The 19,053-nt window shown below is 36.1% G+C and overlaps 1 protein-coding gene across 1 annotated transcript in view; it reads right to left on the reverse strand.

Annotated features, from left to right (window-relative positions):
* The window catches only part of shtn1 (shootin 1), a 26,706-nt gene extending 12,183 nt beyond the window's left edge, over positions 1 to 14,523 (reverse strand). Inside the window, exons 1-5 of the mRNA XM_084096381.1 lie at positions 14,409 to 14,523; positions 12,665 to 12,717; positions 11,755 to 11,815; positions 5,654 to 5,748; positions 599 to 764 (exon numbers count right to left, since the gene is read on the reverse strand). Coding sequence (XP_083952507.1) covers positions 599 to 764; positions 5,654 to 5,748; positions 11,755 to 11,815; positions 12,665 to 12,717; positions 14,409 to 14,466 — 433 coding nt within the window. The 5' untranslated portion in view covers positions 14,467 to 14,523. The remainder of the gene's footprint in view (positions 1 to 598; positions 765 to 5,653; positions 5,749 to 11,754; positions 11,816 to 12,664; positions 12,718 to 14,408) is intronic.
* Positions 14,524 to 19,053: the final 4,530 nt, after the last annotated feature.

The following is a 19,053-nucleotide window of genomic DNA, read 5'->3' on the forward strand; positions in this document are numbered from 1 at the left end:
GCTAAGGGGAAAATTATTAGTGAAAAATTCACTAAAATTAGAGAAACTGTTTCTCACAAAAAGATATTGAATGCTTGTAAGGCTTGGAATAAAGCACATGTTGAATGGACTACTTTTACAATTTTTTGTGTTGTATTATGTATTACTTATTCATATACATACACATAATATCTTGATAGATGGATGGATGGATAATTTTATTTTTGGATAAAATATGAATTAACATCATAGCCTCAGAAACTAGATACTTAAAGGTAAAGTTTCTAATTTGAGCACTAGTAGCAGCACCAAACTGTAAATATAATGACTGCTTTCACACACTGTCACGTGAGGCTGTAGTAAGTAGTGCACGAAGACGAATGGCTCAAAAGCAAACAGTCTTTAATATCATACTCATTAAAACTCAGAAGAATCATGAAAACACGACCACACAACATAGACGATACAGGACAAGGAACTAAGTTGTAGAAATTATATTTCTTTAATATTATTATTAATATTAATTTAAATTATATTCACATTTAATATGTAGATACAAAAAGCATAAAGTGATACAGATATTTTAAGCAATACATTGTGGGACAGTGCATTGACTCACCTGTGATGACAATCTGACAGTGGGAGGAGCTACAGACACCCGACGACTCCTCCTGTGGTTCTTCTTCATCCTCATCGTCAAGATTGATGTCAGCGATGACATCGGCACCAAGACGGGATATATAGAGCATACTCTTCCTCTTCAAAGAACGGTTCTGTCTGTTCAACTGAAAGAAAGATATACATTAGTATACTGTTTTTGGCAGTCACATTTAACCAAAAGCGACCTAGATTGCATGCAAGGTATACATCTGAACCCATGACCTCAGTGATGCCTGTATCAAGCAGTACCAATTGAGAAATGTTAACTTGCTAAGTCATTGTAAAGAGAATGAAAATGCAGTGTCTTTTGAAAGTGCAAAAAAAAATCTGCAAAACCAGCACAAGTTAATCTAGTGAGGGCAATGTCGTCACATTTATAGGAATAATCAGAGATCAAAATGACACCTGTAACACCACAAATGATATAAAACCCAAGCCGGTGATTTTTATGCATTTGCCTCAGAGTGAAAAGATATGAGAAATCAAATCAGCAGCATGTAGACAGACCAGCCCACTGGAACCCCAGCGGGCGCCCATGCAATTCCCCTCAATCACACAGCCAAACACACACAGCACGAACACTCTGGAAAAGAGCAATAATCAAGGGCAAAATAATAGACATTTCATTACAGGTATGCAGGGGCAGCAGCAGCAGACACTCCTGTTTTCATAAATAATTACAGCATTCTATCAGGCACGGACACGAACCCCCACCATCGCAACATGTACATAACTGCATCTGAGGCATTTTTACCTTTCTGAACATCCAATTAAAGTAATTTAAGACTGGTCATTCACACTTCAATTAGGGAGTCCACTTAATGGAAACTCAGAGAGCCAATGGGGGTGGAGGCATGTAAATTAGTCCCGGATGACATTCCGGTCAGAAAGAGAAAAAGAGTGGGAGGCAGGGATAAAATGCCCCCTCTTTAACGAGCCTTTATTAATGACATCCAAGTGAGGACACACAGCACGTGAATCCATTTCCTGATGGCGTCCTTCCTGCTGAATGCATCTTTTAAAAACGCAATCAACAACACATAATACGGGGATAAACACGCAGAAACACATGCACGCTCGCTCTGTGACTGTGATAATCATCCGGCATTGATGAGAGCGCAGCGGCAAAATTACACAGTGGCAGAAATCAGATGTGCGTCCTGAGGTGGCCAGGCCCCTCATCTCCTCTGATCACACATCAAAACAAAATGTCATGTGTTTGGATTGCACTTTGATTTGACTGCCACCACCCGCGAACCCTCATCCATTACTGCTTAATAATTCAAAATGTTCCAGAGTTTAAGAAATTGATTATGATTTTCTTCTTTTTTGGGGGTAGATGAGGTGTCTGCCAGCCTCGGGTCTCTTGGCAGACAAAATTATAGCCATCATACACAATAAATCATACAGCTGAAATGTAGAGACTTTTTGAGACAATTCTGCTCACCATCCTCCAATCACACCAACCAAAATTTTTGGACTCATTTAAATGTAAATTTGGAACGAGCCAATGCTGTAATTTTCACAACGTATCCTTCGCATTTTCAGGAAGAGGTGAGATTTCTTTTCCACCATGCATACTGAGATGCAAATCAAGTTTTACACACTTGTTTTATAGATATTCACAAGATTAGTTCACAAAAATACAGCAATCAACAAGGCAATATCAATATTTAATTTCCAGTTATTTATTTATTGTATAAGTGGGATAATATCCAGTCAGCTAGTCATTGTGGCAAAATAAACCCAAGGAATGCACCAATATTACAATTCTGGACAATACTGATAAGGCGATTATTATCTTCATGTTATGGCAGATAATAGATAAATGTAGAGTAGAGTATTGCAATTTTTATTGTATAGAAATTAAAAACAAAACACTAAAAACTAAAATGAACCATTTTAAATGTTTTAACTGATCAATTTATGCATCACAACATTATAATCTCCAGTATGAAAATGATATTGAGTTTAAGATATGCTAATGATTACATTTAACCGCGTTATTAAATTATTCGTGTTTTTAAAGATTAACAAAGATTATAGCAAATGTAAAAAACAGAGGAAATCAGTATCAATAATTAAATAACCAATATCATCCACTACCTATAAATGAAAAAAATAAAAAACAATATAGTCCAATACCAATAAATGAAAAAAATAAATGAAAAAGTTAAATCAGGCGATAAACGATATGGTTCCCAATATATTGTGCTTTTCTAAGTGGGAATGTTTTGCGATGACTGGCTGACTATTACTGGCATACATTACCGTTCAAATGTTTGGAGTAAGATTTTTTTCTTTTCGAGAACTTAATACTTTTATTCAACAAGTATGCAATAAATTTACATTTTTGGATGTTACAAAAGACTACTATTTAAATAATTACTTTCTATTCAACTTTCTATTCGTCAGAGAATCCTGAAAAAAAGTATCAAGGTTTCCACAAAAATTTCAAAAGCAACACAAACGTTTCCAACATTGATAATAAATACAAAAAAAAAAAATCTTACTGTTCTCAAACGGTAGTATAAAACAAAACTCTTGCGAAAATCAACAAGTTTAATGCAATAAAACTTAAGAGACCAATGCAGTTGAAAGTGTTTCCTGGCTGCCTTTCAATAAAGACAGATGAGGCACTTGAGATAATTCAGCTATGTGCTGAAAGAGCAACTAGTGACAAAAACAACCGCATCCTCAATCAGACATGATGTGTCCTGACAGATAGAAGATGAGCAAACCTGTGGAGGCCAAAACCTTGCTGTTAGTTCCACAGACGTGAGGGGTTTGGTGTGGGGGTGTTCACAGAGCAGCCAGGACAAAGGGCATCTGCACCGGTTTTCATGCACAGTGACCGCCGGCGAACACAGAACAAGCTGGGCTGTGCATTTAAGGATGTCAGGAAACCATTGTTTGGTTAAATCGAGCTTTTATCCAACACATAATGCTGAGGCACAAAACGGCCCAGCTGCAGGTCTATTTCCTCCGCACAAATGAAATGCTCCGCGGTCTTCCTCAACCGCAGCTTTCAGAAACTGTGATGTGACATCTGTGATGGCTTCACATACTTCAAGGAAAAAAATGTATACCTCAAGAGAATACTCTAGAACTACACTAGAAAGTGATTTTCAAGAAATGGCAGGAACAATAATCTTTTCGACCATGCTAAATAACCAAGAACCACAGCATTTTGTCATCTCAGTCTATTTTGTCATATACAAAAATGAAAGTCCGTTTTTCTTTGCGCGGTAAAACGTCTTCTTTTCGTGGAAAAAGAAAGACGTCACACGACAGCTAGCCTGCTTCTAAAAACGCAGGACAACAGTGTCCTTTTTTAACCTAAAGACTATTTTCTCCTGGTCTTTATCTCTTTTATCTGTGTCTTTATTCCTTTCACTGCTACTGTTCTCTCATTTCTCTCTCTGTGTGTGGTGATCAGCGCTCATCACTGACAGACAGCAGAAGATAGTTGATTCATCCATCAGATAGACGGCAATGAGCCGGTAATCGTTCCCGCTAATTTGCCTCACACCTGGGCTTTTAGAGATCCATTTACCTGCTGAGCGTTCAGCGTAGATGCCACTTCACTTTTCAGACCAGACTGAGCCTGAGCGGCGGAACCGAAACCCGACTAAACAATGTGCTGAGCAGGGACTGATGGCAAATTGAATACTTCTGTAATGAGCGGGACCAGTGAGGTGGGCAGGCAGTCAACACCAAGATGCAGGTACACGGGAGGGAAATAGTCTTAAGATTGACTTCAGCATGAACTCAGTGGAGTGACTGCCCACATGGAGTACAATTGTGTGTACTTTGCTCAGGATGGAGGAGGAAATAAATGGATGGAATGTTGGATGGATGGAGGCATGATGGATCTCAACCTATTTACCATGAAAGCACAAGCGAAAACATGAGTGTATGATTCTAGAAGTAATGTTCCTAAGAAGAGTAGAGCAAAGAAACAGAAGAAAACATATATTAGTATAGAATAGAATATACCATAACAAACCAAAACCAAAAGAAGAGAATAGAACCAAAAGAAAACAATTAAATCAAACACACAAAAAAAAATCTAATAAATAAGAACAGACTCAAATGAATCAGAACAGAAGAAAATAAAATGAAAAAGAACAGAATGGAATAAAAAGATACAGACCACAAATTAATGAAATGCAATGGAATTAAACAAAAACATCAGAATCAAATAAATAAGAACAGAGCAAATTCAAATGAATCAGAACAGAACAGAGAGGAACAGAATAAAATGAAATATAACATAACAGAACAAAGAGGATCAAGTGAAACAGAACAGAACATATTCAACTGACACAGAACAGAATAAAAAAACAAAAAAATTAAAAAAACAGAATCAAATAATTAAAAACAGAAGATAATCAAATGAAAAGAACAGAAGAGAATGAAATAAAAACAACAAAAAAGAATAACATGAAACAGAACATAAGAGAATTAAATGGAACAGAATCAAATAATAAAAAAACTGAATCAAATAAATAATGAACAGAACATAATCAAATGAATTAATCAAATCAGAACAGGACAGAGGAGAATCAAATGAAACCGAACAAAACAGAATGAAACAAAACAGAATATACTCAAATGACACAGAACTGAATCAAACGCACCAGAACACAACAGAATCAAATGAAAAATAACAAAAGAGAATCAAATGAAACAGAACCAAAAAAAAGAATCAAATGAATCAGAACAGAACAATGGAGAATCAAATGAAACAGAACAGACGGAATCAAAAGAAACTGAACCAAAGAGAATCACATGAAACAGAACACAAGAATGAATAAATGAAAACAGATTCAAATCAAACAAAAAAGAACAAAATCAAGTGAATCAGAACAGAACAGAATGAAATAAATCATAACATAATCAACTCACACAGAACCAAACAGAACAGAATCAAATAAATCAGAAAGGAGGAGAATCAAATGCAATAGAATAAAACAGAACAGACAATCATAACTTGATTGTAAAACCTCACCTTTGAAGCCAAAGCTTCTACACTCTCTCTGCATGTCTTCTCGATCTCTAGATTCTCCTGAATGTTGTTCACCTCCTCTATCACCCTGTGTGACACTAAAGACAAGAAATATGTCAAATATTTTGATGGTTTCTTCAATGCAAACACACTACAGTTGTCACTACAGGCAAGCACACGGCTAATTTTCACACACTGTCATGCACACACTGAAGCAGTCAGAACAGTACAACATCATGACATTCATAGACAAGGTCACAACATCATACAATTACTCTGTCCAGAGCCCTGGAACTGCTCTTTAACAGCTATCATGCTCTCCAGACTCCTCTCACACAAGTTGAATGGGAACATTTGGTGTACAAAACAGCTGGAACTACAGTCTATATGGTAGACACACAATCTCATTAAGGAATTGAATGGTTTGAATAGTTGCTGTCACAGCACTCATAGCAGTCTTCTGTAGTGTGACATGTTGTGCTTCATCTAAAACTAAAAATCGTTCTAATTCTTATATACCCCGGTTATTATTATACATGCATTTTCTATAATCTAATGTTAATTTAAAGATTAATATGGACTTGGATTTTGTATCCACCCATCTGTCACTCTATAGGACTATTTCAGCTTTCCACCATCTGCTGCATATTTGAACTTTTTCCAACAGTGACTATATGATTTTGATACATATTTTCACACTGGAGACAATTGAGGGACTCATACACAACTATTACAAAAGGTGAAAACTTTTACTGTTGCTCAGAAAAGAAACATGATGAATTAAGAGAGGAGGGGTGATTTTTTTTTGTTTTGTGGTTTCAGAATTTGATCCTACTATATGTGTGTGTGTGTGTGTGTGTGTGTGTGTGTGTGTGTGTGTGTGTGTGTGTGTGTGTGTGTACAGTAACTGTCAAAAGTTTGGAAACATAATTTTTTTTTAATGTTTTTGAAAGAAGTCTCGGTTACACTTTATAAATAATGAACATTATAGCATGATTTTAACATTATAGCATGTTAAAATTTTCACTTTTTGAGGTTGAGCAAAAAAGCACTGTGTTTGTATGTGTCCCTTTAAATGCAAATTAGCTGCTGCTCCCGTCACAGGGGGCGGAGCTTCAAGAGCTTGTGTGTAAGTAGCTCCGATTACCTCACACAGACACACACTGAAAATCTCAAAAACTTTTAGCCTTTTATGTTCAAACCGGTGTCAGACAAAGATGGAGAGACTCAAGAAGAAGTGACAACATGTAGAATGCAACAGGACATTTCTGAACGGTTAGTTAATGAATATATGTAGCTGATGTGGAGTTAACTATCTTCAAGTCATTCATTAGCATATTCTGTCATGATAATCTATAAATCGCGTTTCCGGGGGCGGGGTTTATGTAAATTTTAGGGTTAGTGATGTCACTAACCCATGAAGAAGCTCATTGTAGTCCCTACCAGCCATTTGTTGTAGTCCTTAAAAAGTGATTTCTGTAAAAGAAAATATCTCCCTTTGCTTTGAAAAAAGTGAAATCATAATCAACCACCCCTTTAAGTACAGAGTAATATTAATTAACAACATGCACTTACTATAGGGTTAGGGTAGGATTAGGATTTGGTTGAGGGTTAGTTGCATGTAATTATGCATAATTTAATGTTACTATGGTAATGTAACATATTTAACAAGGACACTGTAAAATAAAGTGCTACCAAAGACTCTTATGCACACCAAGGCTGCATTTATTTAATACAAAATATTATTAGAATATATACAATAACTGTTTTCGATTTGAATATATTTTAAAATGTAATTTATTCCAGTGATGATAAAGATGCATTTTCAGCATCATTACTCCAGCCTTCAGTGTCACATGATCCTTCAGAAATCATTCTAATATGCTGATTGGCTGCTCAAGAAACATTTCTTAGTAATATCAATATTGAAAACGGTTGTGCCTAAAAAAATGTGTGGAAATGGTGATACTTTTTTCAGGATTCTTTGATGAATATGAACAGCATTCATTTGCATTTATTACATTTATTAAAGCATTTATTAAATAGAAATATTTTGTAACATTATAAATGTCTTCACTGTAACTTTTTTTCAATTTAATACATCCATGATGAATAAAAGTATTAATTTATCTTTTTTAAAATCTTACCACAAATGTTTTACTGGTATCATGCTTTCCACAAAAACGTTAAGCAGAAAAAATGGGTTTTAACATTGTAATATTGCGCAATATTTTGTTTTTTACTGTATTTTTGATGAAATAAATGCAGCTTTGGTGAGCATAAGACACTTCTTTCAAAACACGACCCCAAATATATCTTGATGCTGAAAAAAGTTCATGTCCATCTTATATAGCAACATCTTTTCAGACTCTCTTTTCTGGTGAATCACCAAGCTCCTTGGCCTTCATACAGCTATTGTCTGCTGTGTAGATCTGTTCAAGTCAGCTAAGTCCTGTCCTTCATTCAGATCCTATAGGAATGGGAGACTGAGATCAACGCAAGCCTGTCTAGCCGAGCTTAATAGATTTTATAGAGCTTAATAATTAATAGAGTTATCTCTGGAGTCTCCTCTGCAAATGCAAGAACATTCAAAGGCCCACGGTGTCTCTAAAGATTCTCTCCTTTTGAAAATATTTGTAAATGCTCAAGATTAGTCTCCCGCGCACAAAAAGAGTCCAAAAACAAGACGGATTGAAAGGAAACTTTCAAAATTCAAAAACGCAGTCAGTCTGATGAGCAGCCGCAATCTATCAGCTTCCAAAGAGGCGGAAGATGGGGAGATGGAAGAGGCAGACGCTCTTAACGCCCCGAGCTCTTACCTTATTTGTGTCCGTAATCACCAGAGACTGGCCACGGACCAGCTCACAGCCTCTTAACTAATTACACATTGTGGTTGAGAGGCAAAAACAGGAATTAGCACCATCACGGCCAGCGGCTGCCTCCCAATGACACCTAATTAAAACTTGATGAACGCCCGTGTCTGCGATATCCAAGTTGCCGCTGTAAGCCTTTCCCTGTCACTCATTAAACAGTACTTAGCTGCCAGTTGGTTTCCCTCCACCCCATCTTTCATCTCTCTCTCTCTTTTGGTAGTACTAGCACTAAGTGACAGGTTAATTGTAATAGCAGCTACACATAAACCGGGCTAAGTGTGAGGCAGTTGCGGAGCAGGAGGGGGAGACTTCACACGTCAGGCTTGGCAGCTTTAATTGTAAGTTTTAGCCTCCCCATCAACGTTACATCTTCAAATCTCTTTCTTCTCGCGCCGTTCCTCGTGCACGCGTCTTCTCAGAGACAGACAGTGATTGCGTGCACGAGGACGCGGAGCATAATGCTATCAGGCCTGCGTGCTGGAGAAGTGAATTAGAGCCTCTGATGCTGTTTCTACAGCGCCGAGCTTGATGAGGGGGCAGATGCCTTTGTGGTCTTATCATTAGAACACAATGGTCATGTTGTCATCAACCTTGCCATCTCCAATTGAAAAGACATGATTGTGTGTTGTGGGCTTTTTTCTTGCTCGCTCGCTCACTCGTTCGCTCACCGCTTCCCCCCCACCTAGCCAGCCTCCCTCTCGGTCGCTTTGCGCTGAATAGAAGCAATTTTCCGAGAGCTATGAAATCACGTAATAGCTCCTAATATGCAGCTGCTCTGCTAGAAGCTGCAGCCACTATTTAAGTGGAAGTCATACACAATACGCGTTTATGGCGGAGGAAACATGAGCAAAGGCCAAGATTATTCACAAAAACACACGCTCTTCTCTATCAAATAATGACCTATTTCGTGCATTAAAATGAGAATGTAATGGATTTTTTTCCCCTCCTCTCCAACACCGGCGGCCATTTGCTGTGCTTTTTAAAATTTCGCCTTTTAATTCACGTGTTTGAATTCCATGTTTCCCCAGGGAAGAAAAAGAAGGTGACATTTGTATAGATGTGCGAGAGAGGTGAAGTGTGGCGATTTGGCGAGGGAGGGACCGCAGAAAACCCCATTTGAGACTGAAACCTGTCGCTTTTCCCCTCATTCGGGTGTTTGTGATTGATATCAACTAGGGATGCTCCGATCAGGAGTTTTGCAGCCGATACTGACTACCGTTTTCTTGTCATCATGATCGGCCGAAACCGATCCCGATCTTACAAGCTTTATATAAGTGACATATAAGCTCTCTAACTGTTAACCCCTTACACCTTGAAGGCATTTTTAATGATTTCATGTGATTTCAAGTGGCATACTTAAAAGTAATGGTCTATAACTCTACAAAAAAAAAAAGTATCATCAAGTACATGATCTAATTTGATAGGAAACCTTTCAAATTTTGAAGAAAATAGATTTTGATCATGTTTGGAGGTTCTTATGTTTCTACACTGCTGAGAAAACCCCAGAAAAAGTGATGCAATTTATTTTAAGAGTGTTTTAATGAACATAAGAACTTGCATGTGTAAACACCACAAAACAAACATATTTATAATTACATAGAATAAGTAACAAGTAATAATAATCTTCCAGCGGTGCGCTCCAATTTTTTCCCAAATCACTGAAGTGACGTCGACGTCCGGGTTAGCAGTAGCATGAGCCGTCAGGCAAGTGTTATTTAAATAAACTCCTGATGTACTTACAAACTTTCCAATGCCTCATTTTATGAGTACAGAACCTATTTGTACTACTTTATAAGTTTGGTACCATTCCGGGCATTATTAGTGGGGTAATTTACGAGATACATCCTTGGATCCATTAGCGCCTGCACTAAGCCATTCGGCTGATATCTCTAAATAAGCTCTAACTTTAATAATGTTCGACCAAGGTAAAAAAGGCTTCTGGGGGTTGTTTGGCTCGAGGTCATGGTGCAAAGGACCCTAGGTTGAAATTACTCCGAACCATCCCTTTAATGTTGTTTATATGTCTATGTACTGAAAGCTCATTTTTTGAGATATCAACCTAAAATTTGGAACACAACTTGTTCAGATTTTTGCAGTTTTAGAGTACAACATGTTTTGAAAATATATATTTTATATAAAATATGAATAATTCATTTTTTACTTTGTACATTTTCATAAACTCAAACTTCTATAACTTTTTTTCTGTTTCATATTCTTATATCACTGTCAAATCTGCCAAATGTCTTCTTTAAAACAAGACCAATCTTACGTCTATATTCCAAAGCATTCTTGAATTACAATAATTTAAGACTGGAATGTGCATTTTCACGTCTATGCAAAGTGGGTGACTCCAATTGCTTAGATTTAGAGCAGTCTGAATAACATTAAAACATGTCTTGTTGGAAAACAGGGAAATGATGGTTACTGAATAACTAGGTGTGTCTATATGGAACAGTGTCATAGTTCTTGGAAGATTCTGGGATAAAAGTTCAAAAGAGCAAAGCGCACAGCCAGTATTTTCCACAGAAATTGGAGCAGTCTTTAGCTGCGTTTCCACTGCAGGAACCTTTCCCAGGAACTAGGGACTTTGGGGTGGTACTCTGTGTGTTTCCACCGCAGGAACCAGTGTCTAAATGAAGTTCCGGGTAAATATTTCCCCCTCCGAAAGTCCCTGCTTGCGAGGTAGTACTTTTTCTAAGTTCAGGAACTTTCGGGGGTGGGACTTGGGCACTGAACATGCTGATTGGTTGAGTTTATGCCGCATTTTGATTGGTTGACTCCACGCAGCATTTTATTTAAACCACCATTTTTTTTTTTTATCTGTTGCGGTGCGTGCAGTAACAGTTGTTTGATATTCGAATCAACAATGGAGTTTAAAAATTACGACAGATGGACCGACGATGAGGTTCAGGCTTTATTAAGCTTAAATTCAGAGAATGAAATCCAGCGGGAACTGTAAAGCAGCGCGCAGTCCTACGTCACCAGACTAATTTGCCTAATCTTCACGGTACTTTTAGCAACAGGTCTGGAGGGAAAAAAAGTTCCTGGGAAAAAAGTTCCTTGGACAAATTCCAGGTAATTTCGATGGAAACGTGGCTTTTGTAAATGTTTTAATGTACTACACAGAAGGATGTCACTGGATGGACATTAATTGAATATGAGAAGTTATAATGAGATAAATCTTTAAATTTATCTCATTATAATCTTTAAAGATAGATCTTTAAAACCAACCTTGTTCAAATTCTTTCAACTTCCGTAAGGCCTCATCTCTCTCCTCTTGCATTTTTTTACACTGAAACAAAATTAAATAAAAATATAGAGTATATTACAGTGATAGAACAGATTTTTTATTTAAAAGAACATCTGCATTTATTTGATTAAAAGCAAACCCTCCGAAATATCATTTTAAATGTATAGATCACCCAAAAATGTAAATTCTGTCATCATTTACTAAACTTAAAGGAACAGTTCACCCAAAAATGAAAATTCTGTTATCATTTACTCACCCTCGTGTCATTCCAAACCCGTAAGACTTTCGTTCATCTTCGGAACACAAATGAAAATATTTGTAACAAAATCTGAGAATTTTCATTTTTTGGGTGAACTATCCCTTTGGGGTCTGTAATTTTTTTTTAAATGTTTTTGAAAGAAGTCTCTTATACTCGCCACGGCTGCACTTATTTGATCAAAAGTACAGTAAATACCATAAAAGATTATTACAATTTAAAATAATGGTTTTCTATTTTTATACATCCTTGAAATGTAATTTATTCCTGTGATGGCAAAGCTGAATGTTAAGCAGTCTTCAGTATCACATGATCCTACAGAAATCAGTCTAATATGCTGATTTTATGCTCAAAAAACATTTCTTATTATTATCACAGCTGTGCTGTTTAATATTTTTGTGGAAACCGTAATTTTTGCAGGATTATTTGATGAATTGAAGGTTCAAAAGTTTTCAACAGAAACTGCTGAAAACTATTTAAAGATAAAACTACTTATAAAACTAAAAACTATTTAAAGATAATTTAAAGATTTTCAAAATTTATTTGTGGGTGAACTATCCCTTTAAGACCACACACAGATGTTGTAGAAATGCAAAGAATAAAAGAGACAGGTAAAAGAACAACAAACATCTTACCTCCTTTTTGATTTTCTCATGTTCTCTTTGGAGGCTTTCATACTGGAGAATTACTGCAGAAATACAAGGGCGCCAGTTAAACATCTCACAAGTCACAACTTCCCAAGAACTACACAGTCAGTTAATGCAATTTCAAAAGGCCTACATGAGAGAGATCAAACTCAAGAGGAAACTTTTACTGCAATAGCTCACAACTCATGTCCAGCATGAGGATTGCTCATGGAAACTAACACTAATTTACACAAAAGTATTTTTAATGTTGCAAAAGTATATAATTACAAATAGAGGAAATTCTCTCCATGGATGAGAAATACATTTGCTGGTCAAGACAATGACAGTTCCACTCATATCCGTCTACATGCCGCCTGTAGTATGAATCAGCATCAACTCCACTGAATATGTATTTAATTTTAGAGCAGAAGCCATCATCTGTAAAGGGTTTACAAACCACACTGTGTCTGGGTTATTAATGTCACAGTGAGACAGACTATCATGGAAAAGACCGTCTCTTCAGTTTAGTTTGTAAAGTTTCAGAGCATAGCAGAAAAATGCAATTAATCCTAATGTTCTCTGCCTCTATTTAAGAGGTCTGCAGGGCGCTTCGAGCAAAAGGATATAAAGCAAATCTTGCCTGAAGATGTCTTTCAGAGAGTTGTTTACTAACCTAATTCTAGAGGGAAATTATACAGCAGTCAGGAAAATTTACTCATTACTCATTTAATCCTAACAGTAACATTTGTGGGTTCAAAAATAATTTATGTATTTTACACAGTTGAAATGAAAGTGCCGACTGTCTTAATTTCATGCAAACAGTTTTACGTGGTCACATAAATGGTCACATGACTACAGATTTCAGAGATGATGTCTGCGTCAAAGCTCCATAAAACACGCCATAATACAGACACAACTAGCATATTAATATTCAAAGGGCCTATACAAATCAAATATGATCATGAAAAAAAATCATGATCAAAATATATGTAAATATGTCAGTGGTCACATTTGTGTCCACTGGGAAACCAAAGCCCCATTCTGAATGAGTATGCCCCATTCTTGATATAATATGGCAGATTTCTACGTATAGCAACATTACAACGTACAAGTTGAAGTAAATATGCATTTATTCTTGGTTTATCAACCACAATTTCCCCTAAAATTTCTATCTTGTTTTATTGATAAACTGATAAAGTTTTATTTTTATTTTTTTATTTATTTAATACAATTTATTTTATTTGGCTATTCAATAAGTAAAATACATTGATTGGAAAAATGGAATTGCATGGGTTATCAAAAAAAGATAGCAGTCTTTTAAGACAGACTGCTGCACACATATCTTTACATGAAAAACAAAAGAAATGCCAGGATGTTCACCAAAAATATGTGTGCATGTCCAAACAAGCCTCTCAAAGCAAGAGTTTACAGAATTAAAAGGCTTTGCAATGTTTTCCTCTGCATGCAGGCAGAGAATGTTATACCATTTGTGTTCCACTTCAGAATTTGTTGGTTGGTAAAATATGTCAGATTGTTTTCCAGAATTCTACATAACTATTGTGGATTTTTCTTTCTGGGAATAAGGATAAAATCAAGTTGATACCGAAATGACTGCTTTAACAAGAAACAAATCGACTTCATGTAGGCCTACTATTATAATACCTGTGTGAGACTGTTACAGACAGTTACAGCAAGCAACCCAGTTCCTAGGAGATACCTGCACTATTTAGGCATTTGACACCAGCACCCTTACCTTGGTTGGACCGTTCTGAAATCATTTTCACTTCTTTTTGCTGTCCCGTTGACGCCATTGAGAGTTCCTGAGGTTACTGATTCAAAAGTACGATTAAACACAGCCCGAGCGACACAGGAAACGATACCTGGACACACCTACTGTCACTCGCGCGCACCGTTAAAGCAAACATTCAACATGTTAACGATAGTTTTCACTCGAATGCTATAATTAGGCATATTCCAGTAAAAAAACATTAACATGGTATCAGCAAAATGCCATTAAAACAATGAATCTCTTTACGATTTTACTAGTGTTCTTCAATTACGGCCGGTCAACTAAAGTTTCTAACTCTCACAACTTAATTTATTATAGTTAATTATACCATGGTCTGGGTGAATACTCGATTCTGATTGGCTGCAGGGTGTCCGTTAAAAAGTGATAATGGACACCTAGGAAAGGCGTCCCGTCAATTTGCCTGATGACAGTTATAAATGATTGCGCTGGCTCAAACTCACTGATCAACTGCTGCGGTCGGGTCGCTGTGGCCACGTTGCTTGGCAACGCCTGTATACGGGAGATATTAAATAGTGCGCTCGACTTAATAAATAAAAACCCTCACGATTTTTACTCTAAAACACATTAAAGTATTATTAATTGATTAAATATTTATTTCTTTCGTAAGTAACCATGGTACTCCGCTGCGCGTTGGACGGTTCACGCCTCGCCGTCGTCCATTAAAACCTGATAATGGACACCTCGTCGGGCATTAACCCTTACATAATGGACACCTCGAAGGGCATTAACCGCTTATACCATGGTTACTTACGAAATAAATAAATATTTAATCAATTAATAATACTTTAATGTGTTATCAGAACAATCAGAATCGAGTATTCACCCAGACCATGGTATAATATATGCTAATAAACAAATTTATTTCTAAATTGGAAAATCACATACAGCAGCCTACCTACGGCAAGCCGTATTAACATTTAATCCTTAAAACCTATATAGTATCTATTTTCATGCTAGTAGCCTACTTATTTTTTTTAGATATCTATTCCAAAGATATTATATATTTTACCTTAATAGATAGTAGGCTACTATTTAAATAATCAGTATGCAAATAGTATGTTGAATATTAATGAACCAACAACAAATCAAAGAGAGATGACACAGGAAACAGACTGAATTGCAGAAGGCCATTTTTATAATAACAATAATAGCCTACCTTTTTAATGGTATTAGAGTTAAAAAAAAATGTAATGAATAGGCATATGTAATATAGTGCATACAGTAGGCTACTGTGCAAAAGTCTTAGGCATGTTAATATAATAAGGTTTCTTCAAGCCTCTTGGAGACGTTGCCGCAGTTCTTCTGGATTTAGTTTGTCTCAGTTTTTTCTGTTTCTTCATGTAATCACAGACGGACTCGATGATGGTGAGATCAGATCATCCTGGCTGCTGTCAGACTCCTTGTGCATACACAAATCTCACTGACTGGATTATTACAATTAATGGCAAAAAGAATGTTTGGATATGTAAACTGATATTTCTTACTGCACACTACAGCAAAAGATATAAATAACTGACTTAAAACCATTTTTGGGGGGGATGGGGGATATTAACATGCCTAAGACTTTTGCACAGTACTGTATATACTTTTATTTTGACATGACTCTTATTCTCAGACACATTATTAATATTCTGAATTTTTGATTGTAAGGAATTATGAATGCTCACCAAAAAATCCCAATCTCTGGGTATTGTGGTTGTTTGGCTGGTATGAACCGTTTTTTGGATCTACTTAACCATTGTTTGAATTTTATTATTGGCAGTTAAGTCTTTATTATAATCTACTGTACATTCAAAACAATAAATGTCATATTAAACATATATCTTTCCCTGTGTTCATGCTAACCAATTAGCTAGATAAACCATAGCCAGTTACTTAAGAAAAATAAATCTTCTATAGCCTTAGTTTAGCCTGCATTACCATATGAACTCTGATTGGATGGTTGAGAGTATACTCATGTTTATGTAATGATCTGTTAAAAGAATATATCTCTTAATATTTTCTTACTAGTTCCTTATGAGGTTGAAGATATCTGGAAATTAATAGATACTAGTAGCTATTCTGTTTTGATATCATCTAATAATTTATGACTAGTAATTATTCCAATATTGACTATTATCTTTTTAAATATTACTAATAAGTATTCATTAGATGCTAGTACTTATTTATTGTATACAATTACTTTTAATTCGATACTAGTACCTATTTAATAGATACCAGTAGTTATTCATTAGGTACTAGTACTTAGACACTAGTATCTTTTTTAAAGCAGCACTCAGTAGCTTCGGGATTTCTTCGCTGTATTCTCGCTTTTTGCTCGCAGGTTTCTCTCTAGAGCTCCACACACAGCTTCGGAATAAATATTTAACAACACTGTTGTAAAACCTCGTTGGTGATTCTCAGACACCAGAGGCTATAGATCAACGACATCAAAGCAGATGGGACATTCTTTAAAACGTCTTCTTCATTCGGGTTCGGACAGCGTGAGGGAGCGCAATAATGACAGCATTTTAGCAGATTTCTTCCTGACGCGGCGGCCGCGGCCCGCCGGCTCATGTATGTATCGCTGCAGCCCGGAGACCTGCAGGTGGGAGGAGCTTACGCCGCAAGTGGGAGGAGCTTATGCCGCAAGTAGGAGGGATTTCACAAATGTGCAAGTAGGAGGAGTTTACGCCGCAAGTGGGAGGAGCTTATGCGGAAATCCCCAAGCCGAGGACGGCGGTGAATGAGTATGGCAGGAAGTAGTGACAGTAATGAAAATAAACGATCAAATATTATGTTCCTCATCATGGTCTGATTTCTTACAGCTTTGTTATTATTGTGTGTGTCCAATACCACTCACTGTCAATGATGAAGTCACGTCTCTTTACACCTTTTACCATACTTAAAGTGACAGTGTTTTTCAAATTCATCAGGCTGTAGGCCTTATTCAAGCATATTTCTGAATATTAGCTACATATTCTACAGTATCAAGTAAATTAACATATTAAAACGTGATGCAATTGGACTCAGTGAAGTCAATGTGTAAATACATGAAAAACATTTGGCTAATGTAAAAAAAAAAGTTTACTGCATATTTTTTTTAAATAGCAGACTAATGTTCTTCTGAACGTGTTACACATATATTACATTTAAACCTCAGGGTGGATAATTTTTTTTTTTTTTTCAAAGAATAAAATCATGTACAAGTCACTCAGAATTGATTGCAAAAGTGTTTATTTTATTTTATTATTTTTAGTCTTTTTTATTTTATTTGTAAAAGACACTATATCAGTTCATTAGAAGTGATCTGCATGCAGTGAAAACTGCAAAATCCAGGGTGGAAGGTTTCTGAATAAATGCCCTGGAGCCCGCCTCGCTTTCCCTTCCCAGCATAACCTGGTGGATACACAAGAAGCACAATAAGAACTAGGGTTTATAGTTGACATTGAACATTTACAAACATTAAGAATAATTTCTCAGCTCTGTAGGTCCATGCCATGCAAGTGAATGGTGTCCAGAACTTTTAAACTCCAAGGGATGACATAAGTAAATTAGATTTTTAGTTTTCCTTTAGACTAACAACTAGTTTATTCATCACCAATTTACACAAAACGTACCAGGTGTGCAGCATTTGTACTCAAACCCACACTCCAAACAAGTGGAGATTGAGTACACCCTCAAGAAGAGCTGTTTGTAGTGAGACGACTTATTTTTCCAGCATGCAACACCTGACGTGAAAAAAAATGAACATAATATTTAACATTATCAATGATGTTCTTGTTATGCGTTTTATTTTTTAATGTCATATTTTTTAATGTCATTTAGCCATAAGAAGTGTGCCTGATTCTTGAAATTGTCATCCCCAACTATGTCCCTGAACCTTGAGCAAGCCAATGACAGGGGCATGTAGGCAGCATCTCCTTCTTGAAGAACAACTTCAAGAAGTATGTTCTTCAGCAACGCTCCTGATAAATGAAAAGATAGCAACAGTTAGCACAGGCCGTTAAAAAAAAATGTTAAAAAACACATTATATAACATTATTCAACTATATTGAAGATGAAGCATGATGGAGGGTCATCGTCTTTTAACAGCTCATCCTTAAAGAAAAATATAAGTGGATTAAAATTGTTCTATGATACACATTTTAAATCATCATTAAAATTGATTATGCATACCTTGCTAAAAACAGAGGGCACAACTGGGGTTTTGTCTGCTAAAATGAAGTAATTTAAAATTAGCTGACCAATATTATAGTTACATATTTTGAAACCCAGCATAGTATATGTATTTTGTTTCATATCAAAGTTCTTACTTTCATATGCAAGTTCAGTTTTTTTTCTTCCCAAAAAGCTGACAATACCAGCTACAACAGCTCATGCACATCTTTCACTGATAAGTGAACCTAAAACACAATAACATGAGTTTCACATTTATTTCACTGATTGTTATGAGTATACATTTTATAAAATAATTATATTAAAACAAATGTTTCAATTACATTGCATTGTGGATTACGCATAAAAAAGCATAACTACAATGAAAACAAGTTTTAAAAGAATTGCATGCATTATACAATTAAGTTAGGAGTTGTATTCTAATATCAAA

This window comes from Abramis brama (genome assembly GCF_963993115.1).
Source record: "Abramis brama genome assembly, chromosome: 21".
NCBI lineage: Eukaryota > Metazoa > Chordata > Actinopteri > Cypriniformes > Leuciscidae > Abramis > Abramis brama.